The 27,578-nt window shown below is 48.7% G+C and overlaps 4 protein-coding genes across 11 annotated transcripts in view; 2 read left to right on the top strand and 2 right to left on the bottom strand.

Moving 5' to 3' along the window:
- The window catches only part of LOC118595569 (golgin subfamily A member 6-like protein 22), a 37,485-nt gene extending 33,142 nt beyond the window's left edge, over positions 1-4,343 (bottom strand). For 4 of the 8 annotated variants that reach the window (XM_036206236.1, XM_036206229.1, XM_036206246.1 and 1 more), the window contains exon 1: positions 1,905-4,343. In XM_036206236.1, coding sequence (XP_036062129.1) covers positions 2,400-4,310 — 1,911 coding nt within the window. In that variant the 5' untranslated portion in view covers positions 4,311-4,343 and the 3' untranslated portion in view covers positions 1,905-2,399. The remainder of the gene's footprint in view (positions 1-1,904) is intronic. The other 4 variants (XM_036206270.1, XM_036206281.1, XM_036206292.1 and 1 more) reach the window with 4 other exon arrangements.
- A 311-nt stretch (positions 4,344-4,654) lies between these two features.
- On the top strand, positions 4,655-22,036 carry Snx32 (sorting nexin 32). The gene is given in 15 exon segments (XM_036191222.1): positions 4,655-4,849; positions 18,467-18,536; positions 18,539-18,570; positions 18,790-18,897; positions 18,997-19,118; positions 19,280-19,403; positions 19,555-19,659; positions 19,794-19,899; positions 19,981-20,056; positions 20,237-20,288; positions 21,002-21,103; positions 21,188-21,229; positions 21,231-21,354; positions 21,421-21,506; positions 21,722-22,036. Coding segments are annotated over 15 exon segments (1,242 nt in total). The 5' UTR covers positions 4,655-4,810; the 3' UTR covers positions 21,776-22,036.
- LOC118586937 (non-structural maintenance of chromosomes element 3 homolog) lies at positions 9,565-11,533 on the top strand. The gene is made up of 2 exons (XM_036192400.1): positions 9,565-9,619; positions 10,426-11,533. Exons 1-2 carry the CDS (start codon positions 9,565-9,567, stop codon positions 11,433-11,435), a joined length of 1,065 nt encoding a protein of 354 aa, XP_036048293.1. The 3' UTR covers positions 11,436-11,533.
- A 1,262-nt stretch (positions 22,037-23,298) lies between the features above and the next one.
- Cfl1 (cofilin 1) lies at positions 23,299-26,752 on the bottom strand. Its single transcript, XM_036176921.1, has 4 exons — positions 26,610-26,752; positions 24,418-24,725; positions 24,128-24,204; positions 23,299-23,942 (listed from the first exon to the last, which is right to left on the bottom strand). The coding sequence occupies exons 1-4, from the start codon at positions 26,610-26,612 to the stop codon at positions 23,830-23,832; spliced, it is 501 nt and encodes a 166-aa protein (XP_036032814.1). The 5' UTR covers positions 26,613-26,752; the 3' UTR covers positions 23,299-23,829.
- Between the last annotated feature and the right edge of the window lie 826 nt (positions 26,753-27,578).

Here is a 27,578-nt window from a genome sequence, read left to right as displayed (position 1 = left end):
AATTAGAACAAGAGAGGCACCTTCAGACTTAGACACAAAACCACCTGCACCAAGCGGAGGACGAGATGAGTAGACGCCAGTGCAAAAATTCAGGCAACAACATGAAGACCTATATGACAACATCAGAACCTAGTAATTCTACACCTGCAAGACCTGAACATACCAAGGCAGAAGAAACAGAAGAAATCAATCCTAAAAATGACTTTAAGATGATGACAGAAACCCTTAAAGAGAAAATGAAAAACTCCCTTAAAGAGGAAGTGAAAAATTCCCTTAAAGAGGAAATAAAAAATCCCCTTAAAGAAATGGAAGAAAAACAAACAAACAAAAAATTGGAAGAAATCAAAGAAAGCCAAGAAAAAGTAATGAAACAGATGAAGGAAACAGCTCAAGATTTGAAAATTGAAATTGAGACAATAAAGAAGACACTTCAGGAAAAGCATAAGGCAACCGAGCGTGGAGGCTCACATTTGTGATCCTAGCTGAGACAGGCATGTGTTTGAGGCCAGCCTGGGTTGCATTGTGACGTGTAGGCAAATTTGGGCTACAGACTGAGACCTTGTCAATCATAAATGAAGGCTAGAGATGTATCAGGGTTGGCAGAGTGCTTGCCTAAAATGAACACCACACCACCACCACCACTAATAACGACAAAAGACATGAGGGTAGCATATGCTTATGACACTTATAATATGAAATTTATATTCAGAAATTGTGCTTAAAAAAAAATAACCAGAGGAGAAATGGGGGTGAAAAAAAGATTGTGGCGACAGAGTCTCTCTATTCTATAGTTCTGGCTGTCCTAGAACTCACTCCGTAGACTGCACTGGCCTAGAACACAAGAGATCTGCCTGCCTCTGCTCCTGAGTTCTGGGAATAAAGGTGTGTGCCAACAAGCCAGGCTGTTCTTCCTACCCCATTCATTCTACTACCTCTACCATCAGGACATAAGAACCTATCTTGATAATGGAGTCTTTTTTTTTTTTAAATGTGTCTTCGTCTGTGCACCTTATGTGTACTTGGTGCCCGAGGTGGTGGTAAGCCGCCATGTGGTGCTGGGAATAGAACTGGGTCCTCTGTAAGAACAAAAAGTGCTCTTATTCACTGAGACAACTCTCCAGCCCTGTAATGGAGTGGACACTACTCCAGACCTTTTCTGCTCCTTAGGAAGAGGGTAGATTGTGGGTAAGATATAAAAGGCTTGAGTCAAGTAGTACAAGCCTGTACAAGTACAGCACTCAGAAGGATTGAAATTTTGATGCCAGCCAGAGCTAAGAGGAAGCCCTGTTTCAAAAATGAAACGGATATTCTAGTACTTGGGAGGCAAAGACAGGTAAGTCTTTGTATTTGAGAGGCCAGCCTGGCCAGCCTGGTGTACATATAGTTCCAGGCCAGCCAAGGGAACATATTTAGATCATCATCTTCTTCTTCTTCATCAACACACACACACACACACACACACACACACACACACACACACACACACACACATCACGTGATCAGATGAATAATTAAAAGTGAAAGATGGGCCAGGCAGTGGTGGCACACGCCTTCGATCCCAGCACTAGGGGGGCAGAGCCAGGTGGATCTCTGTAAGTTTGAGGCCAGCCTGGGCTACAGAGTGAGTTCCAGGATGGCCAGGGCTACACAGAGAAACCCTGTCTTGAAAAACTGGGAAAAAAAGAAAAAGCAAAGGAAAAGGTGGCAACATTCAGGAACAAACAGAATACCTTTACATGAAGTATGGGCAATTCAAACCTGATGTGAGGATGAAGTGAACCTGTGAAAAGGAACACCAGTTACTAGGGAGGATGAGTCTGGTCCAGATACACAGGACTCTTTAAGAGGGCTGTCAAACAGATGGTAAAACTGGTTGTGTGGGCTGTATAGAAATATCAACAAACCTCATCGCCGTGGCAGGAAGTGGCTTCCTGGTTCCTTCACTTTAATTTGTCACTCTCTTCCTTTGTTTCGCTGCAGGAGCCCCTTGGGTATTGGTGTCCTCATCAGACACCTCATCTGTTTGCTGCTTCTCCACAGTCCTCCAGGTCCATCCTTTATCTGCTTTTTTACATCCTCCTACATCTACTATGCCTGACCATGTACATCTGCCAAGCCCAGCCCACTCTAGACTCATTTCTCCAACAGTTTCCTTGTACTTAGCATTCATTCCCAAACTTTTTTTCTTCTATAAAATGTTCAATTTCCCTCCTTCCCACTCTTCCCTTCCTTGATATCAGCTTGGCCTCCACACTCATAACTCTGCTCATTCCTAAGCTCCTTTCAGGTCCAGAATCCTCCCTCATGTTTACCCTTTCTGGGCCATCAAAGTTTTGCTTTGCTCTAGCTTCTCCTTGATTTTCAGTACTTCTGCAGTCTCCTTCTTGACATTCAATTCTTCATCCACCTGATTCCCGGGAACCCTCTCCGCTTGTGTCTTTCTCTTCCATAGGAACAGATCCATCAGCAGTATCTACCATTTCATCCAAGACGACATTGTCAATTTCCACCCCTTTCTCTGCTCCTTCATCTCCCCCTTCTACACTTTCAGAAGGAATTTGCATTTCCTGACTCATATTTTCCATCATACTTTCATCACCAATAATATTTATCACTCTTTCAGTAGCCTCTTCGGCTGTACTTCCAGTTAGCGAATGCTCTTCCATGCTGACACTTCTGGTTAGTGATTGCTCTTCCAGCTTCATCTCTTTGGATTGTACTTCCTCAACATTTGACTCCACTTTATCTTCGGAGGATCTCAAAATTTCACCGCCAGTCCTTAGGTTCTCTCCACTGGACCTTAATTTCTCACCACTCAACCTCTTTTTATCACTTGACCTCACCTCCTCTTTGGAGGATACCCGCCTCTCTCCACTGTCCGACACCTTCTCCCTGATGGAACCCCGTTTCTCTCCACTGTCCGACACCTTCTCTTTGGAGGATACCCGCCTCTCTCCACTGTCCGACACCTTCTCTTTGGAGGATACCCGCCTCTCTCCACTGTCCGACACCTTCTCTCTGATTGAACCCCGTTTCTCTCCACTGTCCGACACCTTCTCTTTGGAGGATACCCGCCTCTCTCCACTGTCCGACACCTTCTCTCTGATTGAACCCCGTTTCTCTCCACTGTCCGACACCTTCTCTCTGATTGAACCCCGTTTCTCTCCACTGTCCGACACCTTCTCTCTGATGGAACCCCGTTTCTCTCCACTGTCCGACACCTTCTCCCTGATGGAACCCCGTTTCTCTCCACTGTCTGACACCTTCTCCCTGATGGAACCCCGTTTCTCTCCACTGTCAGACACCTTCTTTCTGATGGAACCCCGTCTCTCTCCACTGTCCGACGCCTTCTTTCTGATGGAAACCCGTCTCTCTCCACTGTCAGACACCTTCTCTCTGATGGACCCCCGTTTCTCTGCACTGTCTGATGCCTTCCCTCCAATGGACCCCCGTTTCTCTGCACTGTCTGATGCCTTCCCTCCGATGGACCCCCGTTTCTCTGCACTGTCCGACACCTTCTTTCTGATGGAAACCCGTCTCTCTCCACTGTCCGACACCTTCTCTCTGATGGAACCCCGTTTCTCTCCACTGTCCGACACCTTCTCTCTGATGGAACCCCGTTTCTCTCCACTGTCTGTTTTCTCTACAACAGACCTTCTCTTCTCTCCCGAAGACACCCGTTTCTCTCTCTTGTACATCAAGTTCTCTCCACTTGACTCCAACTCCTCATTCTGCCTCAGTTGATCCCCTCTGGACCTCAAGTCCCCTCCACTGGTCCTCAACTTGTCTTTAGACTTCAATCTTTCTTCAGACTCTGTCATCTCTGCACTCTTTGGTACAGATCCAGTTTTGAGTCTGTTCTCCCGCTGTCTCCAAATCTCTGAGCTGTCATCCTCCCAACTTGCTGGAGCCTGTGATGTCCTTCCTACATTGTTCGGGAGCTTTGTGTCCACCCTTTGTGTCGATCTCTCTTTCGAGATCTTCTTCCCCACAACTTCCAGCTTCCAGTTCTCAGATTCCAACTTGGGGTCCCACAGTTTAGACTTTTGCAGGTTTCTGTCCAAGAGTTCCACTCTCTTCCCAATCACGACGAGCCCATTCCAGGGCGCCCACACCTTCTCTTTCTCTCGCACTGGCGCCTTCTTGCAGAGTGGCTCTGGTGGCGATCGCCTGTGGACTTGGGCCTTGGCTTTGCTCCGAGCGCCCCGTGCCCGGGCCTTACTGCGGCCCCGCGGCCCCCTAAACTGCTTACTCCGTACTTTCGCGCCCGGGTGCGAAATCTTGAACGGAACCTCTTTCTCCACAGACATTGCCGCCTGCCCTCGGCCCTAGCCCCGCCGACCCACTCGGGTTCCCCATTCCCCCTTACCCGACCCTCCCTCCCACCCTCGCCCCTCCAGACTCCCCGCCCCGCCCACCGCCCGGTGGCGCCAAGGTGGACTAGTGCGCATGTGCAGCTGCGCGAGCCGCTAGAAGGAGGCGGGGCCCGGAACGGCCGCCTTTGCAGGGTCCACCCACGGGACCGGCACGGGGCCTCGTGACCCTGAAGCCACTCAGGCCCTGGCCTATCCTGGACCGGCTCTCCGGCGCCGCTTAAAAGCTGGCACAGGATGGACATGCCTCACAGCCAATAGCAGCTCCTGGTAGACCCGGTGCCCACTCAGGAGCGGCTGCAGGCTGTAGGAGCCACGCTGGGAGGTGGCAGAGCGTGCGGTCCGCTGATAGGGTCCCTGCAGGGTCTCATCCAAGCTCTTGGAACGCGCAGGCTTGGCCAGCTGCAGGGTTTTGGGCGTCCCAGCTAAGGATCACTATGGAGGAGTATCATCAGGAGGCTGGGAAAGAGCGGAAGGTAAAGGAAGGGAGCACAACCCCTTCCTACTCCACCTCTCGCCATCACACCGTACCAAGCAAGGGAATGCGGCCCTTCGATGGCCCCTGCGTAATCAGGGTTTCACCTCAGTCTGCAGAGATGGAATCGGACCCGTCCTTGTTACGCCTCCCCTCCCCAGGACCAGCTCGGCCCTGGCTTGATGGGGAGAACAAGGCAGTGCGCAAGTGACTGAGAGAGAGAGGATCCTGTTGAGTTTACAGGCTCACCTGTGTATTTGTGTTCGTATACTTACAAGACCGTCCATTCGTTCTTCATTGTTCCCTTTCAGCCTCATTCAGTAGTTATTGAGGATTTTCATTGTTTGGGAACTTGCAGAAATGTGCACTGGAGGTAGGGTTGAAGGCTCTATGAACCGCTATGGTCCATTCTGGAAGTCACATTTCCCTGAAGCAGCCACCAAGCAAAGTCGATTTGAGTAGAGATAAACATCCATAAGGAAGCCAGGGACTAGGGGCCTTTCTGCACCAAGAAGCTAGGCTGCCTGTGTTTGAAGGTGGGGGGGGGGGGAGAGAGGACAAAAAGCCTGCCTTGGGACCCTCAGAGAATCCAAGAAGTTGAGAGTGGAATTCAAATGGAATTTGGAGGAATAAGAGGGGCTGAACCTGGCTTTCCGTTCACATATGTTCAAATTAGAAAATATGTATAAATAGCTGGGCATGGTGGCACACACCTTTAACCCTGGAACTCCAGAGGCAGAGGCAGGAAAATCTCTGTGAGTTCAAGGCCAGCCTGGTTTACATGGAGAGTTCTAGGCCAGCCAAGGCTATGTAGTGAGACCTTGACCCAAAAGCAGAATATATATATACATATATATGTTATTTGTATACATATGTGTATATATATGCTTAGAATATGTTTATAAAGTGATTAGAAGCCAAGTGTAATTCCAGCACTTTTGAGGGTGAGGCAGGAGGATTACCACCAGTTTGAGGCCTGCCTAAGCTACAGTGTGAGACTGCCATAAATAATAAATGTATTTCTTTATTCGAACAATGCCAAGCATATTATAAGGCCAAATATAAGTGTTACTTATTTGGTATTGTTGTGGTTGTTACTATTATCAAATGGGTTACTATATGTTCTGAGAGTATATTGGACTATTAAACTGATGAGTGTATTCCAGATTTGTAGGGGCCATACTTTCCAAAAATCCTTTTTTTTTTTTCTTGAGCTGAGGATTGAACCCAGGGTCTTGCGCTTGCTAGGTGAGTGCTCTACAACTGAGCTAAATCCCCAACCTCCAAAAATCCTTTTTAATATTCATCCTGTAGGTTCAGTACTGCCTTCACAAAGTGCATCTTTCAAGTGGAGAGGCAAATGGAGAGATGGCCGGTGGTTACGAGTTCTTGCTGCTCTTGCAAAGGATCTGAGTTTGGCTCTCAGCAAACCTCTCAGGAGGTTCCAGCTGCCTGTACCTCCAGCTATGGGGGCTCTGATGCCCTCTTCTGGCCTCCTTGGTTACTTGCACTCAAATGTGCATACTCATGCACACACACATACATATAACATTTAAAAATTTAAATTAAGAGTTGAGGGTTCGATCCTCAGCTCAAAAAAAAAAAAAAAATTAAATGTAGAGACATTAAAAGGAACACTAAAAGACTTGGAAAGTGTGTCTTAGTGGTACATTGCTTGCCTAGCAAGGTCCCCAGTTTGAGCCTTAGCACTTCAAAAATAATCAATAATACTAATGATGATGATAATAAATACAAGCAAAAATGTAATTGAGGAGAAAGTGTAACAATATAAAATATTTGATTGATCTTATTAAAGACAAGAAAAATAATAAATAATAGAAAGGTAAGACACAGCCAGGCAGTGGTAGTGTATGCCTCTAATCCCAGCACTTGGGAGGCAGAGGCAGGAGGATCTCTGTGAGTTTGAGGCCAGCCTGGTCTACAGAGCGAGTTCCAGGAAAGCCAGGGTGACACAAAGGAACCCTGTCTTGAAAAACCAAAATAATAGGAAGAAGGTGAAAATGCTAATTACCCTGATTTGATCATTTCACATTATACACATATGCCAAATTATTGTCACTGTAACCAAAAATATGTAAAAATGTGTCAATTCAAAGAAATTTAGAAATGACATTTCTGGCCAGTGAGATGGCTCCGTGGGTAATGGCCCTTGCCACCAAGCCTGACAACCTAAGTTTGATCCCAAGACCCACATGATAGAAAGAGAGACTCCTACAAGCTGTCCTCTGACCTGTATACATGACATGACACACATACACACACTAACAGATAAATCAAACATAATAAAAAGATATTTTTCCCTGAATGCCTCAAGGGATTTAGTTATGGACATATCTACACTTAGAGATAACTTTGGAGAAGTTTTAATTTAATTTAATTAATTCATTTATGTATGTATGTATGTATTTATTTATTTATTTTGGTTTTTTGAGACAGAGTTTCTCTGTATAACAGTCCTAACTGTCCTGGTACTTGTTTTGTAGACCAGGCTGGCCTTGAACTCACAGAGATCGGCCTGCCTCTGCCTCCCGAGTGCTGGGATTAAAGGTGTGTGCCACCACCACTCAGCTAGAGAGGTTTTAAATTGCACATTTAGTTCGTATAAGCAAGTCTACAGATATTTTTTTCAGATTTGATAAGGTTGCTTTTTTTTTGTTTTGTTTTTGTTTTTCAAGACAGGGTTTCCCTGTGTAGCTTTGCACCTTTCCTGGAACTCACTCTGTAGACCAGACTGGCCTCTAACTCACAGAGATCCACCTGCCTCTGCCTCCCGAGTGCTGGGATTACAGGCGTGCACCACCACCGCCTGGCTCCCAGTTCCCGTCTTTAGCAAGTCAATTTCCTCTACCCAGACCTCTCATCTGAGTTCTCCAGAGGGACAATGCCAATGCAGATTCTCAATCAGGAGACCTGTTGGTTTGCCAGGTCCTCCCCCAACCCAGCACTGCACAGGCTTTGCACTCAGGAGACTCTAGACGAGATTTACATGTTTCAAATGGAAGGTACTGGAGACAAAAGGCAGATCAAAGCCAGGTGCTAACCTCCACTGCCCCCCACCCCCAAATCAAACCAGCTGCCGCTCTGCAGGAGCGCTCCCTACATGTATGGGTGTTGGCCTACATGATGTCTGTTCACTGTGTCAGTCAGTGCTGGAGGAAGTCAGAATCCCCTGGCACTGGAGTTATAGACAGTTGTTAGCCACCATGTGGGTGCTGGACATTGAACCTGGATCTCCTGGAAGAATACCCAAATGCTCTTAATTGCTGAGCCATTTCTCTGGCTCCTGTTGATGCCTTTTAATTGATCCCAGAGTTTGCCATTTGAGCTAACCTGGCTAGCCAGCCTGCTCTAAAGATTCCCTGTCTCTCCCTGTCTCTCCCTGTCATAATCTAGGGTTATAAATGGTGTACCATGCCCACCTGGCTCTTATAAGAGTTCTGGGGATCCCCACCCCTGCCCCCTGCTTATATAGCAAGCACTTTACCTATTGCCACAGCCTCCCACCTTGTTGTTTTTTTTTAAGATCTTAAAAATTACTTTTAATTATGAATAGGTGTGTGTGTGTGTGTGTGTATGTGTGCATGCGTGTGCGCGCGTGTTATGTGGTATGTGCCTGTGAGTGCAGGGACCCTCAGGCCAGAGGTATCAGATCCCCTGGAGCTGGGGTTACAAAGGGTTATAAGCCACTGGTGTGTTGGGTATTTATGTGTTGGGAATGTATTTGTTCTGGAAGAACAGCAGGTTACTCAATGCTCAGCCAGCTCTGTAGCCCCTGCTTTTCTTTCTCATAATATAGCTCAGACTCACTGTGTAGCTCAGGTTACCTTGAATTCTCTCTATGCTTCTCCTTCCTCAGCCTACTGAATGCTGGAATTTCATGCCTCTACATTATGCTCACTTATCCTTTTTAATTTTGTTACGAAGATTTATTTTTATTATTTATGTGAATGTCTCTATGTCTGTCTGAGTATATGCACGTGTGTGTAAAAGTGCCCATGGAGTTCAGAAGAAGTTCAAGCTGGCCTTGAACTCACAGAGATCGGTCTGCCTCTGATTAAAAAAAAAAAAAAAATATGGGCCATACACCAACTTTTAATCTTTGTGTTTGGTTTTGGTTTGGTTTGGTTTGGTTTAGAGACAGGGTTTCTTTGTGTAGTCCTGGCTGTCCTATAACTAGTTCTATCTACCCGGCTGGCCTCAAACTCATGGATGTCTGCCTGCCTCCGCCTCCCTGGTGCTGGGATTTTGACTTTAATTTTTTGTTTCATTGTATGAGTGTTTTGTCTGCATGTGTGTCTGGGCACCATATTTATTTATGCTTTGTGCCATGGCGGCCAGAAGACTGTGTCAGATCCTCTGGAACTAGAGTTACAGTTGTGAGCTGCCATGTGGATGCTGGGAAAAACAGCAACAAATGGCCTTGCATGTGTAATATTTAAGAAGTTAAAAAGGGGAGGAATGTGTTGAAATGGGCTAGGATGTGGTGATGTGTTTTGAATGGGCATGTTAATTAGATGAAGCAAAGGGGCTTCTGATTGCTGGACTTTAATACTTTGATAGCTGGGCCTTGGTAGTCAGCCTCAGGGGAGGAAGTGGCCAAATAAGGGACTAATTCTTGGGGGCTAGCTTTAGGAGTGTCATCTAATGGTTTTTAGCTAGACAGGGATGGGGAGAAGGACAAGGCATGCCAGAGCCATGCTCATCATGCCCAAGCAGGCCAGAGTCCCCTCAGAGATAGAGAACAGCTGCCGTAAGAAATGTGTGGAGATCAAAGGACAGCTTTTGGGATTCTGTTTCCTCTTTCCCCATGGGTTCCAGTTCCAGAAAGCAAACTCAGTCACCAGGTTTTATACAACATGGCTTTTTCTCGTGGAGCCATCTAGCTAGCCCGCAAATGGGCTATCCTAAATGACATATCTTGGCCCACACTCGGCAGATGGGGGACGATGAAGAGTTTGAGGCTGTCACCAGCTACACAGAACTCCAAAGGACAAAAACCAAAACTTATTGTCAAAACACTTTAAGAAAAAGGGGGAAAGAGTCCAGATGTAATGGATGGTTCATGCCAGTAAACCCAGCCACTCCAGAGGATGGGACAGGACAGCCAGGTTGGCCCAGACTGCCAAGCATGAAGACCTAAGTTCAACCCCCAAACCACTGGATGGGAGGAGGAAACTGACTCCTCCCCCATAAATAAATAAATAAGTGAATGTAAATTTCTAAAATAGTTGTTTTTTTGTTTTTTGGGTTTTTTTTTTTTGGTTTTTTGGTTTTTTTTTTTTTTTTTTTTGAGCTGAGGATCGAACCCAGGGCCTTGCGCTTGCTACGCAAGCACTCTACCACTGAGCTAAATCCCCAACTCCTAAAATAGTTTTTAAATCAAAACAAACAGAAAAACCAAGCCGTAACAATAGCTGCTTGCTAGCCTGTGCCGGACCTTGGTCCATCCCTGGCACTGCAACTGCAAGGAGAAAGACATACCAGGTCGCAAACCGTAAAATATGATCAAGTTAGTTTAGTGAGATAAAGTGTCAGCATTTGAAACCAGCCAATGAGGAATCCAACTAGAAAGCTTGGTTTGTCGTTGCGCCCTCTCCCACCCCGGCCGCCCCTGCCCCCCACCCCTCGCGGCACCCTGTGCAAACGACCCCCAGTTGCCCGGTGCTGCCGGTTACAGGAGCTCTCCGTTGCCTGGTCATATGTTGCAAAAACCGAGAAGCAGGAGCCGCCCTGGTGCCCAGCCCAGGAGCAGCAGCCACTGTGGCCCAGGTGTCCCTGGGTTGGTCCCAAGTGGGCATGCACGCCCAGACGCCTCGCAGGGCACCGCAGGCACCTTGTCAACGAGCTTGAGCTTCTGCCGGGCCCAGGCCACCCCAGCCCCGGAACTCCGGACCCAGAAGCAGCTGGAGTTGAAGGTGGCAGAGCTGGTGCAGTTCTTGCTGATTAAGGACCAGAGGAAGATCCCCATCAAGCGGAGCGGTATCCTGAAGCACATCATCCAAGACTACAAGGATGTTTTTCCAGACCTGCTCAAGCTGGCTGCTGAGCGGCTCCACTACGTGTTCGGGTACAAGCTGGTAGAACTCGAACCCAAGAGCAACTCCTACATCCTCATCAACACCCTGGAGCCAGTGGAGGAGGATGCTGAGGTGAGAGGCAACCAGGGAACCCCTACCACCGGCCTCCTGATGATTATTTTAGGGCTCATCTTTATGAATGGCCACAGCATCCCAGAAACCGAAGTCTGGGATTTTCTACGTCGTTTGGGGGTGTATCCCACCAAGAAGCATTCGGTTTTCGGAGATCCGAAGAAACTCATTACTGAAGACTTCGTGAGACAGCGTTACCTGGTGTCCCGAAGGATACCTCACACAGATCCTGTGGACTGTGAGCTCCAGTGGGGTCCACGAGCAAATATGGAAACCAGTAAGATGAAAGTTCTTAAATTTGTGGCCAAAGTCCACAAGCAAGATCCCAAGGACTGGCCCACACAGTACTGTGAGGCTTTGGCAGACGAACAGAGCAGGGTCAGACCAGAACCCAGTGGTCCAGCCCCGACTTCTTAAAATAAATGCTTGGGATTCCCAAGCATGAGTCAGAAGAATAGGGAACATGGGGGTGGAAGGAGCATATTTCCACAACTATTAAAATGTATTATCTTTAAGATGTGTTTCAGTTTATTTTTTCTTTTAGAATTGTGATATTCTATGATACTGTGCCTGTGCTGGGTGATGGTGGTGCACACCTTTAATCCCAGCTCTCAGGAGGCAGAGGCAGGCAGATCTCTTGAGTTCCAGGGCAGCTAGGGCTACACAGAGAAGCCCTCTCAAGAAAAAGGGAAAAGAAAGAAATGTGTTATTTTTCATTTACAGATATTATTGTGTGTGCATGGTGTGTGTAAATGCATATGTGTGCCATGCACGTGTAGAGGTCACAGGACAATTTATGGAAGCTAGCGCTCACCTTCCACAGTGTGGGATGTGGGAATCTGATCAGGCTTGGCGGCAAGCACCTATACCCCTTGAGCCGGGTCACCTGCTGGTATTTGAGTGTTTTGTCTTGAGACCCGGTTTCCTTGTGAAGCCCTGGCTGTCCTGGAACTCATTCTAGACCAGGCTGGCCTCGAACTCAGAGATTTGCCTGCCTCTGCCTAAGAAGTGCTGGGATTAAAGGCATGTGTTACACCCCTGGCAGGGTTTTTTATCTTTCCTTGTTATTTTTAAACAGGGTCTCATGTAACCCAGGTTGATCTCAAACCCCTGATCTCCCCCTCCTGAAAGCTGCAGAGTCAGGCGCGGTGCTCATACACCTCTGATGTCAGCACTCTGGAGGCAATGGTGGGAAAATTAACTAGGGTTGGAGGCCAGCCTGAGCTACATAGTTTCAGGCTAGCCTGGGCTATATAGCAATACCCTGTCTCACAAAACCAAGTACTGCCAGGTAGTGGTGGCGAACGCCTGTAATCCCAGCACTCAGAGGCAGAGGCAGATGGATCTCTGTGAGTTCAAGGCCAGCCTGGTCTACAAAGTGAGTTCCAGGACAGCCTTCAAAGCTACAGAGAAACCCTGTCTCAAGGGAAAAAAAACAAAAAACAAACAAACAAACAAAAAAACAAGTACTAATATTAATAAGCAATTTTATTTTAAGTATTTATTTTTAAATTCTATGTGTCTGGGTATATGCATATGAAATCAGGTATCCTCAGAGGCCAGAAGAAGGTGTTGGGTCCCCTGCAGCTGGAGTTACAGATAGTTGTTAGCTGCCTGACATGGGTGCTTGAACCCCAGTTCTCTTTATTTTTAATTTTATTTGATGTGTATGGGTGTATATCTGTGTACAGTGTTCACATCTGGTGCAGAAGACATAGGATTTCCTGGGACTGGTGTTACAGATGATTTTAAAATGCCTTATGGGTGCAGAGCAGTAGTGCTCTTAACTGCTGAGTCATCTCATGAACCCCAAAATAAAAATTTTAAAGCAAAGTAACAGGAAAATCCACAAAATTATCCTGAGAAAGAGAAATATGATAAAAAATCAGCAGGCATCTAAGGAGCATCATTAATATGACAAAAGGTAGATAAGTACACCTTCTGTTTGGTTATTGTTTTTTTTTAAATTGTTGTGTGTGTGTATGTGTGTACATGTGAGTGCCATAGCACATCAGAGAACAGCTCTGTAGTTATTGCTTTCCTTTCCTCTTTACATGGTTCTGTTAAGCTTTCAAGACAAGGACTACAGCCGCAGAGCCTTCCTCTGACCCTAGCACTGAATTTTTCTTTTTTTTTTGATTTATTTATTTATTATGTAGACAGTTTTCTGTCTGCATGTGTCCCTGCAGGCCAGAAGAGGGCACCAGATCTCACTACAGATGGTTGTGAGCCACCATGTGGTTGCTGGGAATTGAACTCAGGACCTCTGGAAGAGCAGTTGGTGCTCTTTAATCACTGAGCCATCTCTCCAGCCCCCTAGCACTGAATTTTGAAAGCATTTTTTTTCTTTAAACTTTTTAAAATTAATTTTGGTTTATTCTATGCATTTGAGTGTTTTGCCCTCATGTATATGTGTTCACCATGTGCCTGCCTGGTGCCCTCAGGAGGTCAGAAGAGGGTGTTGGGTCCCTTGAAATTGAAGTTACAGATAGTTGTGAGTATCAGTGCTGAGAACTGAACTCAAGTCAGCCAGTGCTCCTGACCATTGGCCATCTCTCTATCTCCAGCCCCTGTTTTCTTTTTAGTTAATTTTTACTTATTTATTGGGGGGGGGGTGCTATGACAAGTGTCTTAGGGTTTCTATTGCTGTGAGGAGACACAATGACCATGGCAACTCTTATACAGGAAAACATTTAATTGGGGTGGCTTACAGTTTCAGAGGTTCACTCTGTTATCATCATGGCAGGACATGGCGGCACAGGAGCAGGCATGGTGCTGGAGCTGCATCTTGATCCCACTCACGATCAGAAGTGGTCTGAGACACTGAGTGTAGTGAGCACAGGAGACCTCAAAGCCCACTTCCACGGTGACACACTTCCTCCAACAAGGCCACACTTCCTAATAGTGCCATTCCCTTTGGGGGTCATAATTCAAAAATGCATTCAGTCCAACTTCAAAAGTCCCCATTGTCTATAACAGTCTCAAACCTATTTAAAACTCTAAAGTTCAAATTCTCTTCTGAGATTCATGCAATCTCTCTCTCTCTCTCTCTCTCTCTCTCTCTCTCTCTCTCTCTCTTTCTCTCTGTTTTTTGTTTGTTTGTTTGTTTGTTTTTTGTTTTTTTGAGGCAGGGTTTCTCTGTGTAGCTTTGGAGCCTATCCTGGAACTCATACTGTTGACCAGGCTGGCCTCAGACTCACAGAGATCCACCTGTCTCTGCCTCCAGAATGCTGGGATTAAAGGCATGCGTGCCCAGCTCATGCAGTCTTTTAAATGTAATCTCCTTTAAAATAAAAATAAAAAAAAGAGATCACATACTTCCAAAATATAGTACTGTTCCCTGTTGGCTGCTCTCCTCAGCAGTTAATCCCACGACTCAGGTATCTCTAACATCTTGGGTTCTCCAAGGCAATCCAGGCTTCTCCTTCACAGCTTCATGAAATGGTCTCTGTAGGCCTCCATTAATCCATTCAGGGACACCCCAAAACATGCCTGGTCTCAGTAGCTTTCCTTAGTTTCAGAGGCAAACTCCACAGCCCATTTCTTCTTTTTTTTTTTTCTTCCCAAGACAGGGTCTCTCTGTGTAGCTTTGTGCCTTTCCTGGAACACACTTGGTAGCCCAGGCTGGCCTCGAACTCACAGAGATCCGCCTGGCTCTGCCTTCCGAGTGCTGGGATTAAAGGTGTGCGCCACCACCGCCTGGCCATTTCTTCTATTCTTAACTCCAGAACCACATGGCCAAAGCTGCTAAATTCTGCTGCTTTCTGGTTGGGTCTGGAACATGGTCCCCTCATTCAATTACATCTTCACCACTTTCTGCTTTTGAGAGTTTCTTTCACTGCCTAAGCTTGGCTGTCCTATAACTGATCTATAGACCAGACTGGCCTCAAAACTCAGAGATCTACCAACCTCTGCTTTCTGAATACTGAGCTTAAAGGTGTGCACTATCACACCTAGCTCTAAGCTTTTCTTTAATTCCTTCCCACAAGTTGGAAATTTAGCTGAGTGGGATGTTGTCCTGAAGTCACTGCTGCCTTTTTCATTTCTTAATCTGTTTATCTGCTTGAACACAGAATTTAACTCCATTCCACTTCCTGGTACCCCTTTTCTCCTAAAATTGTACATTTGACCACACAACTAGGCTGTGTTGACATTTTCTCTGCCAATGGAGTTAATCCAAATCTCTTCCTTTCAGCCTCAGGCAGACTCTTCAGACAAGGGCAAAAAGCAGCCACTTTCTTCACCAAAATATCGCAAGAATGATCTCTAGGCAACATACTAAAATTCTTTTCCTCTGAAACATCTTGAGCCAGCCCCCCAGAGTTCAAATCATTCTCTGCACCACTGTCTTCCATACTCCTACTAGTATGGCCCAGGAAGCAGTGCTTAAAGCACTCCATTGCTTTTCTAACCCAAAGTCCAAATTCTCCAAAAAAAAACCATGGTCAGGTCTATCACCTCAGTCCCTAGTTCCACTTTCTGTCTTGGGGGTTCTATTGCTGGAAAGAAACACCATGACAAAAGCTACTTTTTTTTTTTTTTTTTTGGTTTTTCAAGACAGGGTTTCTCTGTGCAGCTTTTGGAGCCTATCCTGGAACTCTGTACATCAGGCTGGCCTCGAACTCACAGAGTTCCACCTGCTTCTGCCTCCCAAGTGCTGGGATTAAAAGTATGCACCACCACTGCCCGGCCACAGCCACTCACTCTTTTTTTTTTTTTTGAGACAGGGTTTCTCTGTGAAACAGCCCTGGCTGTCCTGGAACTCATTCTGTAGACCAGCCTGGCCTTGAACTCACAAAAACCTGCCTGCTCTGCCTCCTAAGTGCTGGGATTAAAGGCATGCTCCACCACCACTGGGCCATAGCTACTCTTATAAGGGAAAACATTTAATTGGGATGGCTCACTTACAGTTTCAGAGGTTTAGTCCATTATCATCATGGTGGGACATGGCAGCATGCACACAGAAATGGTGCTGGAGAAGGAGCTAAGAAATCTTGATCCCACAGACAACAGGAAGTGGTCTGAGACACTGGGTGTAACTTGAGCATAGGAGACCTCAAAGACCACCCCCACAGTGGCACATTTCCATCAACAAGGCACACCTACTCCAACAAGGCCATACTTCCTAATAGTGTATCTTAGGGTTTCTCTTGCTGTGACAAAGCACTATGACCAAAGAGCAAGTTACAGAGAAAGGGTTTATTCTGCTTACACTTCCACATTGCAGTTTATCATCAAAGGGGTCAGGACAGGAACTCAAATAGGGCAGGATCCTGGAGGCAGGAGCTGATGCAGAGCCATGGAGGGGAGCTGCTTACTGGCTTACTTCCCACGGCTCACTCAGCTCATATTCTGTTAGAATCCAAGACCGGCAGCCCAGAGATGGCCCCACCCATGATCACTAAATGAGAAAATGCCTTACAGCTGGATCTCACGGAGGCATTTCCTCAACTGAGGCTCCTTCCTCTCTGATGACTCTAGCTTGTGTCAAGTTGACACAAAACCACCACTACATAGTGGCACACCCTTTGGGGGCTATTTTCTCTCAAACCACATACTTGTCAAAGGAAAATTTGGAGGAGTCAATTCTCGCCTTCTCCTGAATAGTTCCTGGAGATCCCATTGGAATCATCATGCTTGGCAACAGGTGATATTACCAGTTGAGCTGTCTTTTCTTTTTATGAGCCAGTGTTTCACATGGGTCAGACTGGTCTTGAACTCACTACATAGTCAAATCTGGCCTTGAACTCTGTCCACAGTCTCTTGAAGTTATTATGGGCTTGAACTCTTTTTTTGTTTGTTTGTTTGTTTGTTTTCGAGACAGGGTTTCTCTGTGTAGCTTTGTGCCTTTCCTGGAACTCACTTTGGAGACCAGGCTGGCCTCGAACTCACAGAGATCTGCCTGCCTCTGCCTCCCAAGTGCTGGGATTAAAGGTGTGCACAACTGCCACCCGGCTGGGCTTGAACTCTTGATCTTAGAGTGTGCACCTCCCAAGTGATGGTGTGCTTTGCCACACCCAGCTGGAAAGTCACTGTCTGTGACTAGAAACCAGCAAGGGTTCCCTTGATCACTGCACCTATCTCTTACGAATTGTAGTGGAGAACTAGTAAGTCAGGCACAGGAACAAAGACTGCGAAGAAAAGAGTAAAACTTACTTAACGTATAGGTTACATAATTGTAAATCCAAAAGTCTAAAAACTAATGACAGATTTAGCAAGGTTTTATAATTATTTATAAAAGTAGAGCTGGCTGTAGTAACCCAGGCCGTTAATCCCAGCACTGGGGAGGCAGAGGCAGGCGCATCTCCTGAGTTTGAGGTCAGCCTGGGCTACACAGAGTTCCAGGCAGGCAGTGAGCTACACAGAGTAACCTTGTTTCAAAAAATAAATAAGTATATAACTGAAATAAAATAACTAAGGCTGGAGTTTAGATCAGTGGTAGAAGCCAGGCACAATGGCTCATTGCCTGTAATCCTAATACTGAGGCCAAGACAGGATTGCTGAGTTAAAGGCCAGCCTGATCTGTATATCAAGTTCCAGGCCAGTCAGGGCTACATAGTAAGATGCTGTCTTAAAAAAAAAATCCGACTGGGCGGTGGTGGCGCAAGCCTGTAATAATCCCAGCACTCGGGAGGCAGAGGCAGGTGGATCTCTGTGAGTTCGAGGCCAGCCTGGTCTACAAAGCGAGATCCGGGACAGGCTCCAAAGCTACAGAGAAACCCCGTCTCAAAGGAAAAAAAAAAAAAAAGATCCAAATCCCTGGTAAGAGCATGTGCAATGGGTAACAAGTTCAACCCCATGTGTAGGGCTGCCGTGCATTCCTCTAGTAGCGCTGCTGACACGGCCAAAGAAAAAACGTCACCGTCCGCTAGCCTGGAACTCCGGGCCTCTTACCCATAACTCTACTCCTGGCTGTTTGATTTTGCTCGGTCAGGATCTCACTCTGTAGCCCAGGCCTGCCTGAAATTCATTATTATATTTAAGCCCAGGCTGGCCTTAAACTTACAGCAATCCTCCTGCCTCATTTTCCCAAATACTGTGATTATAGGCACAAGACACCAGGCTTACACAGGCTTTTTTTTTAAGTTTTTCAAAACGGTTTTTCTGTGCAGCCCTGGCTGTCCTGGATCTTACTCTGTAGACCAGGCTGGCCTCCAACTCACAAAGATCCTTCTGCCTCTGTTTCCAGAGTGCTGGGATTAAAGGTGTGCGCCACCGCTGCCCAGCACAAAGGCAATTAAAAACCCATTCAGGTCCTGTGAAGAAGCAGTTATCATACCTGGCAGACATGAGGACTTAGGGCCTTCAGAGCAATGAAGGCATTGTGCCTGCCTCTGAGGATGGGAGCCGGGGATATGTTTGGTTGGTAATGGTACCGCTCTGAGCGGGGTCTCCAGAGGAGGGGACTAAGTAGCTTTGCTCACTCACTTTGCCCTCTCACCCCACAGCCCTCCTCCATGCCGGCAGATCTGCAGGGGGACAGCTCCTTACAGGTGGAGATTTCAGATGCAGTGAGTGAGCGGACAAAGTGAAGTTCACTGTTCAAACCAAGGTAAGGTGACCTGTTGGCCAGGAGATGGCCGATGGCCTGGGATGGGAGGCAGAACCAGTGTAGCTTCTAGCCCCTTGGGAAGCCATCAGCCCTGAGCTGAGGCCCCAACTTCCTGAATGAAATCACAGGTTTCAAATGGGGTGCAGGATGGGAATGCCAAAAGTGGGTGCTGAGCAGCTTTGGGGAGAGAAGCTCTTATACCAGGTCTCTGGCTTCCAGAGCGGTCTCCCTCAGTTTGCCCAGCCCGAGTTCTCAGGGGTTCGGCAGCACGAAGAATTTATCTGGCTACATGACACCTATGTGGACGAGGAGTATGCTGGCCTCATTGTGAGGAGGGGCTGGGCTGGGCTGTGAGGGCAGGCCGGGAACATGGGTTAGGACACAGGCTATGATGGCCTCCTTGGCAATCCATCCTCCTTTGAGCAGATTCCTCCAGCCCCTCCCAGACCAGACTTTGAGGCTTCAAGGGAAAAGCTGCAGAAGTTGGGTGAGGGAGACAGCTCCATCACCCGGGAAGAGTTTGCCAAGATGAAGCAGGAGCTAGAGGCGTTTGTGTCCAAACCCCAGCCCTCCCCATCCCCAGAGCTCCTGGGTTTCTTCTCCAACTATGACAGATGTCCAGAGAGCCTGACCTCTGGCCCCAGGTCTGCCTAGGGAGATGGGGAGCCATGATGATGGTGTGGTTGTCAGGCTGCCCATGTTCCTACAGGGAATACTTGGCCATCTTTAAGAAGACTGTTGCAATGCACTAAGTCTTCCTGCAGCGTCTGGCAGCCCATCCCACCCTGCGTCAGGATCACAACTTCTCCGTCTTCTTGGAATACAGCCAGGATGTGAGCTGGTTGAGAATGCTGGGATCTGAGACCAGGGCTAGGGAATCAGGCCTGAGAATTTCTCTGTTTTCTCCCTGTGTGGGTGGCATTTGATAAGGGTAGAAGGTACCGATGTCCCACACTAGCACCTCCCTCTCCCCCATGTGCTTAGCTGAGTGTTGGAGAGAAGAACAGGAAGGAGGTCTTGGGAGGGTTCCTGAGGAACATTGTCAGATCTGCAGATGAAGTCCTCATCACCAGCATATCAGGCCTCAAGGTGACCCTCGGGCTGTGGGAGGGAAGCCACTGGTTGGGCCTACCTTGGGCTGCAAGGGAATGGTGACACACTGGGCGTTGGTGCCACCATGCTCCTGGTAACTGGATAAGAAGTGTTCTTTTTCCATCCTTTAGGAGGTAGATGACTTCTTTGAGCATGAGAGGACCTTCCTAGTAGAATACCACAACCGAATCTGAGATACCTGCCAGAGGGCTGACTGGGTTATGCACTCCCACAAGTGTATGAGGGGTTGAGGGCTCACACCATGGGTGGGGCTTGACATGTAGATTTAGGGGCTCTGGTTGAATTGTTCCCCAACAGGCCTGGCAGATGACTATATGCCTCTATCTGCTGCACTGAGCAGTCTCAGCAGCCGGGAAGTCAGCCAGCTCAAGAGGTAAGGACTTACATCCTTATCCTCTCCCTGTGCCTCCAATACTGTGTACACCCATGAGGCATGTGCACTCTATAGAAACCCAGGTTGGGGAAAGGGGTTGTGCAGAAGCTTCTGAAGGGGTTATGGGAGAAAAGATTCTGAGGAGGGTTTGAGGGCAGAGAGGCCTTGAGCTGCCCCGAGATTTCTGCCTTCCACCTCCCAGGAACTGGCAGAGCTCTTTGAATGACTGAGGGTGAGTGCTGGCTGCCTTCTGCACTTGGGCACTTCTGGGGAGCCTTCTGTGATGGGTGGGTTTGGTGGCTCCCACTCTAGACTGCTTTACAAAGAAATGGAATGGAGCCAGGCCGTGGTGGCGCACACCTTTAATCCCAGCACCTGGGAGGCAGAGGCAGATCTTTGAAGTTTGAGGCCAGCCTGGTCTACAGAGTGAGTTCTGGGACAGCTAAGCCTACAACAAAGAAATCCTGTTTTCAAAAACAAAAAAAGTAATAAGGACATGCAAAAAGCATGACATTCTAAGTGAGTGTATGAAATGGGTGAGGGGTGGGAGCAAGGCACAAGGTACCACACACCTCTGGGAGACTGCCTTGAGCCACCAACATTAGATAGATACAGAATTCCCATTTTCCAAAGAAGTCCATGGAGTATGCCAATCTCTCTGAAATGTGTGCTCAAGGGCCTTGTCCACTTCAGAACCTACCCAAGATACAAGGCCCTTAGCGTGCCCTTTGGGTTTTTTTGTGATCTGGTCTTGGCCACCCTACTCTGCTTTGCCTATGTAACCAACTGAATATGTGGTTCACTAGGCTTGTACACACATGCACACACCTGCCTTCTGAAACTCAGAACCTGATCTACAGCAGTTACCTGGATATGTAGAAGAAGGACCTCCAACCCTTTAGTTCCCTTTCTCAAGCCCCTTCCCAGTCTCACCTCCTGACACAGAAGCTGGAAGGCCAGGTCGCCTCTGATGAGGACCTGAAGCTGTCTGACATGCTGAGATACTACATGCGAGACTCACAGGCAGCCAAGATGAGGTGGCCCTAGGTGAGGTGACTCAGGGATGGAGGCCATGTGGGGAGGGCAGGCAGCAAAACCCATGGCAACAGTCATCTGTGCTGACAGCCTTAGGACCTGCTGTACCAGCAGCTGCGGGCACTGGCTGACTGTGAGAACTGAGAACGCTAACAAGGCGCTGGACAAAGCTCGTGCAAGGAACCCGGAAGTGCGACCAGCAGAGAGCCACCAACAGCTGAGCTGCCAGCGCTTTGAGCGCCTGACTCCGCCAAGCAGGGTGAGCCCTGAAGCCTGGGATGGCCCCAGTGAACCACATTGACAGTCCTTATTTTCAATCTTCTCCCCAGAGCTCATGACCTTCAAGTCCTGCCGGGCCTCCTCTTTCCCTAAGAACCTCATTGAGTTGGCAGAGTTGGAGCTCAGACATGCCAAGGTGACCACTCACTGCCCACTCCTCCATGAGCGGTTATGCTTCTTCCTCATTAAGGGGGTGGTGGTGGTAAGCAGCAGTTACAGCCAGGCCTAAGGTCAAGGTAATACCTCCTCTCCTGGGGCTAGTGTTTTCCCTCTTCCCTGGGTGGTAGGAAGGAGGCCTGGAAGCTGAGCAAAGTATACAACAGCATCAGCCCAAGGACTTTTCTCCTGCAGGCCAGCACACTGCTTCTCCGGAACACCCTTGTTGCCCTTCAGGGAGAGCCCTAGTGAAACAAGATGCCTTCAATGACTTGAGTCCTCACCTCCTACCTCCCCCCATAGAGATGCCCCCTCTCTACCAAAGCAGCCAGTAGCCATACCCCACTCAGGAACCTATCTTTCCTGACAGGGCAGCATGGGGGACACAATTGGCCACAGGTAAGCAGCGGTCCCAGGGACCCTAGCCTTCCTCACAGCAGGCTGAATCAAGTCTCCATACCCCCACCCCGCCTCTGGCTTTTGAATTCCCATGTTCTTTACAAATAAACAGCCTGGTTTTTATAGCCAGGGGGTCTGCTTGCCTTTACTTTTCACTGTACACCATCCTTTTAACAAGACATGATGGGAGACTACACACTGGGGACTCAGGCAGTCCTGCAATCCCAGTTGTTTTTTTTTTTTTTTTTTTTGAGCTGAGGATTGAACCCAGGGCCTTGTACTTTCTAGGCAAGCGCTCTACCACTTAGCTAAATCCCCAACCCCAGCTTTTTTTTTTTTTTTTTAATTCTTAAATTTTTTGTTTGCCATCTGTGTACCCAGTCCCGTGGGGGTTCTAAGGCACCGGATCTCCTGGAACTGGAGTTATAAATGGCTATGAGCTTCCATGTGGGTGCTGGGAATTGAACCTGGGTCCTTCAGAAGAACAGCCAGTACTCTTAACCACTGAGCAATCTCTCTAGCCCATCCCACAGCTCTTTATCAAATGACAATAGGTTTATACTTTTGAGGTTTGTATCAATCTGTTGGTTGCTATAGCTCAGAGGTAAGGAGTGCTCACCTGGATCCAATGCTCAACACCACAGAAAAAAACAAAGCTAATATTCGGTATTCTTCCTATGCCTGTCTTACCTTACACAAGAGTAAAATGGGCCAACCTTAATGGGTCTGTGGCCTTAGTGAGAAATCAGGGAACATGTAGCATAAAACCTCAATAAAGGAAAAAAAATGGCCTCTGATTGGGGAAGATTTAAACTCAGGGTACTACCCCAGTTCACCTGCCCTAGAGCACAGCTTCTGCAGTCCTCAGGGCACAGGCTGGAATCCACAGAAATGCTAGTAAAATGCTCAAAGCTTTTTCTAGTAATAAGAGGCGGGGCACTAGACACCTGGGTCTGAAGTCCTGGGCTCCACCTGGCTGACCCACCCCGAATGGACTCCAGCCACAGGTACAGGAGGCCAAAGGCCCAACTGAAGCTGCTTACAGCACCACTGAACCTGACACTAGGGTGAGCCAGTCACCTCAGGGAGAGATCAATAGGTCACCTGAGCAAACTGTACTTAACCATATGTGGTAAGGGGATCGGTGCGCCTCACTGTCCACTATGAAGACCCAATAGCAGTGAGTTTCAGGTGTGAGACACTCTGGACCCAACCCCCTTGGCACCACCAACCACAGCACCCCACCTCAAAACAGAGGCTCAGTCAGTCACTGGGGTCTGGGCTAGAGGCACGGCACAGGAAAACCACTGATCCTTACCAATCATCCCCATCACAGGGTCGTCCGTCCCCCCCCCTAAACCCAAAAAACCACCTTGTTAATTAGCCTTTTTATTGTTTTTTTGTTTTGTTTTGTTTTGAATTGAAGGTCCCTTACTGGTCCTGCTTCCATGAGTGGCCGAGAACAAGGGGAAGGGGAGGCAACCAGCTGGCGCAGGGAGGGTCATTTCCACATTTCATTTACACACAGAACTAAACAGACAAGCACAGAGTCACTATTGTGGTTAGAAGTTGGCAGCATGGGATGGGGGGAGGAGGAGTAGGGGTGTCGTTAAAAAAAAAAAAAAAAGCAGGCTCCCCCCACACTGGGTGCCTGGGAAGGGACTTGGTCCACTTCAACCCAAGAGGAATCAGAAGATAAAAGCAGTTTGGGAAGGCCAGAACCGTCAGGGTGGAGGGAGGAGGACGGTCCAGGGGGGGGGGGGGACATTTGGCAACTGGGGTGAAGGGATTACCCTCCCCCTGCTGGGATCCCCCCAGCCCCTCCGGTCTGGCAGGAAAGGGGCAGCCTGCAACACCCATGAGCTGGGGCTGCTAGATGCTCCAGGCAGGGGGCTGGAGGCGGCTCACAAAGGCTTGCCCTCCAGAGAGATCACAGCGCTGCCACCTAGTTTTTCCGCCAGGGTGCAGCGGTCCTTGACCTCCTCGTAGCAGTTGGCTTGCAATTCATGCTTGATTCCTGCAGAGAAAGAGCAGTGAGCGGGAAGCACCGGGTGGGAAGTCTGTGTCTGGGAAGCAGCCATCAGAGCAGATGGAAGGAACAAGGTACCACCCAGACAGGAGAGTGGAGGACCTGTTATTGCCATCTACCCCACACAGCAGTCATGACTCACATAGAAGGGCATACAAAGAAGGGACCCTTACCTGTCAGCTTCTTCTTGATGGCATCCTTGGAGCTGGCATAGATCATTTTGCTCTTAAGGGGTGCACTCTCAGGGGCCCTGAAGACAAACAGGAAACTGCTGCAGCTACCCCAGGCAACAGATGACTCAAGAGGAGAAACCCCCAGGATGCTCAACAGAGCATTTCCCCACCATGGTCCTTATTAATTTGGTGACAACCCTGACCCCCAAACCTAGGATGATTTTTGCTAAGTAAGCTCTTCCAAGAAAGGGAAGAGGTAGCAGGCAGGAGAGCTTGAACAAGGAGCTCACCAGAAGATGAACACCAGGTCCTCCTTCTTGCTCTCCTTAGTCTCATAGGTTGCATCATAGAGAGCATAGCGGCAGTCCTTGTCCGGCAGCATCTTGACAAAAGTGGTGTAGGGGTCGTCCACAGTCTGCCCCACATCTCCTACCAGAATCTCCTTGCCCTCCTCCAGGATGATGTTCTTCTTGTCCTCACTCAGGCAGAAGAGCACTGCCTTCTTGCGTTTCTTCACTTCTTCTGGCGTTGAGGACTTGCGCACTTTCATGTCATTGAACACCTTGATGACACCGTCGGAGACAGCCACACCGGAGGCCTGAGGGACAAGCCAAATAATACACCTTGTAAGGGAAAGGATTCTGGGGTATTCTCTCCAGTTACAGGAAACCTCAGCCAGGATAACAAAAGGTACAGCTCTCAGTCACAGAACACTAGTGGATGCTGTGCCTCCCCCTCCATACAATTCATCTTCTAAGGACTAGTTGGGACAAACCCCTTGCAAGGGAGAGAACCAATTATCTATTTCAACACTCCCATTAAAGGTTAGGAACAGTATTTGTTAAAAAGAAAACATAGCAGGAATGGTGGACCATATCTTTCCCTGAGTTCCAGGACAGTGGGGGTGACACAGAAACCCTGTCTCTCTAAAAAGACAAATTAAAAAAACAAAACAAACAACAAAACAAAACAAAACACCTTTGCTGAGTCGTGAACACCAAATCCAAAGAATCTGAAGGTTACTGATTGAGTTGACACCACTCAGCCTCTAATTAAAATGACGACTTAGGACAGATACAAAAGGGAGACCGAGCACCTGGGCCATAGACTCATGTTCGCGAAAGACGGGAACAGAACTTCACAAAAATACCAACAGCTGCTCAACAGTTCATTAAGTCCACCAGAGCCTTCAATACAGTCATCGCATAAACGACACTTCCCCGCCAAGATCTCCCAAACACGAGAATTACAACCCCCAATTAGGGCCCTGCTGGGCAACTCCCTTTCATCCAAGAGTGGTGTAGAGTCCTAAAGATCACTGACAAATTAATAGGTCAAGCTGTAGTGCTCTAAATCTTCAAAAACTTTCTACTTTGTATGGCCTTGGGGGACGACCCAATCAGAAATCTGTAACCAACCCCCCAACCATGGAACTGCAGAGGAAGCTAGCCACGTGATTCACCCGCTTCCGGAGTAGGCGGGGAAAGGAGATTGGGTTAGGCTCAGGGCCTCCCCAAGAGACATTCGTATCCCAGAGGCGGCGGAACCTACGATGTTTCAAGGCACAAGAGTCGCCTTTAGGAATAGGCGTGAGCCCCGTCAGCTCTGAGAGGCAGAGCCGGCTATTCACACGAGCATCAGTTTTCCAGGCCCTCAGGCTGAACAGAAGAGCTGGGTGGCTTCCGGGCGGTACCCGCCTGGGTCACTTCCCTAAACGCGGCTCCACCCTCGGCCCCATCCGGCAAAAGGCCTAGTTCGCCCAAAGCTGCAGCCGGGATGGCGGGGCCCAGGCATGTGCGCACGCGCTGGTGCACAGCGCCGTTGCAGCCCTAGCCCCGAGCACAGAGAAGGCAGTGTGTAACCGCTCTTTCTTGATGGGAGCCGAAGGACCCACTCCCCGACCAGCGCTGCAGTGCTGGTCTCGGGAGCCAGTGCCTCAACCCGGCCCCCGAAGCCCCGGCATCCCCCAAGAGCCGATGCCCCCGCCCCTTCCAGACGGCGGCATCCCTGCCACCTGCTGCGGCGACAAACCCATCCGCAGAGGGAGGGCGAGCCGAGGAAAGGAACAGCTCTTGGGTGGGGCGCGCGCAGACGTCTCGCGCGCGCTTTCCCCCCAGCGGCCCCGGGGCAGGGTTTGGGCGCCGCGTGCTCGGGTCCAGCGCGCGCCACCGGGAACCGGCGAGCGTTGCCCGAGGCTCGGCACCCGGGACCCCTCCCCCACGGCCAGTGTCCGCGCGGGCGCAAAGGCGGGATGGGGGAGGGGAGGGGAGCCAGGGGGCGCGCGAGCGACGTCCGGATCGGCCCTCCCCAGCGCCCACGGGCGCGCACGCGCGGCCTGCCCTTCCCTGCAAGACCCTTCGTCTCGCTCGGGGCGCTGGGGGAGGGGACACTGAGAACGCTTCTCCGCCGCCCCCACCCCACCCGGCGCGCAAGCGACTGACCACGAAACCGCCTCCCTCGGGCACAGTGGCCTAGTGCTCACCATGTTTCCGGAAGCGAAAGGGAGACAGGGAGAGCTACAGAAGAACTGAGCCGCCGCAGCTGCTGCCGGGATCCGACTGAACGCGGCCTCTCCCGGCCCCTTCCGTTTAGTAGAAGCCGCACAATGAGGGGCGGGGCGGGCTTCCGGCGCTCGCCGCGCGGGCCGACGGGAAATGAAGTCCAAGGATTTTGCACCGAAGAGGAGCTAGCTGCGCCTGGGTTCCGCAGAGCCTGAGGCGCGGGGGAGTAGGCGGAGGCCAAGAGGCGGGGCGATTGTACGGAGGGAGAGCCCATTGGTGCAATGGACCAGGAAACGCTTAGCTGAGCAAGAGGCCCATGGTTTGATAAGATGACCCCAAATAATTGTGTCCTGAGTCTCTCTTTTTTCCACAAAGTGAGGTGGTTTTCCGTTATTTATGGCCCTGATGATCAAGATTTTACTGTTCTGAATCACTGGCTTGGAATCGGCTTCCAGAGAATCTCGAGTATAACGAACGGTGTCTTCAAGCCAGCGGACTTGCTTCTGTAAAGTGTCCCCCACATGGAAAGTCACGTTATCTCCTAAGAGGTCCTATGAAATTTCAACAAAGAAGAGAACCTTAACAAATAGAAAATGTTACAATAAAGAGTTTAAGAGCAAGCCGGGCAGTGGTGACCCACACGTTTAAGCCCAGCACTCAGGAGGCAGAGGCAGCCTGGTCTCTGAGTTCGAGGCCAGCCTGGTCGACAGAGTGAGTTCCAGAACAGCCAGGACTGTTACATAGAGAAACCCTGTCTCAAAAAAAAAAAAAAAAGATTCGAGAGTTTTGATTTTGTTTAAAGACATTTGACAAATTCTTGGGTCAAATATAATTCATGGGGGAAGGGTGGACAGTTGTGCATTAAAGACTTCTTTACATTTCCTTTACCAGGTGATAAGAAAAGGAATACTTATTTGAACTTAGCTCTCAAGTCGATAGGTTCATGGTTA

The sequence above is a fragment of the Onychomys torridus genome, chromosome 1, assembly GCF_903995425.1.
Source record: "Onychomys torridus chromosome 1, mOncTor1.1, whole genome shotgun sequence".
Lineage (NCBI taxonomy): Eukaryota > Metazoa > Chordata > Mammalia > Rodentia > Cricetidae > Onychomys > Onychomys torridus.
This window is presented reverse-complemented; position numbering and strand designations above follow the sequence as displayed.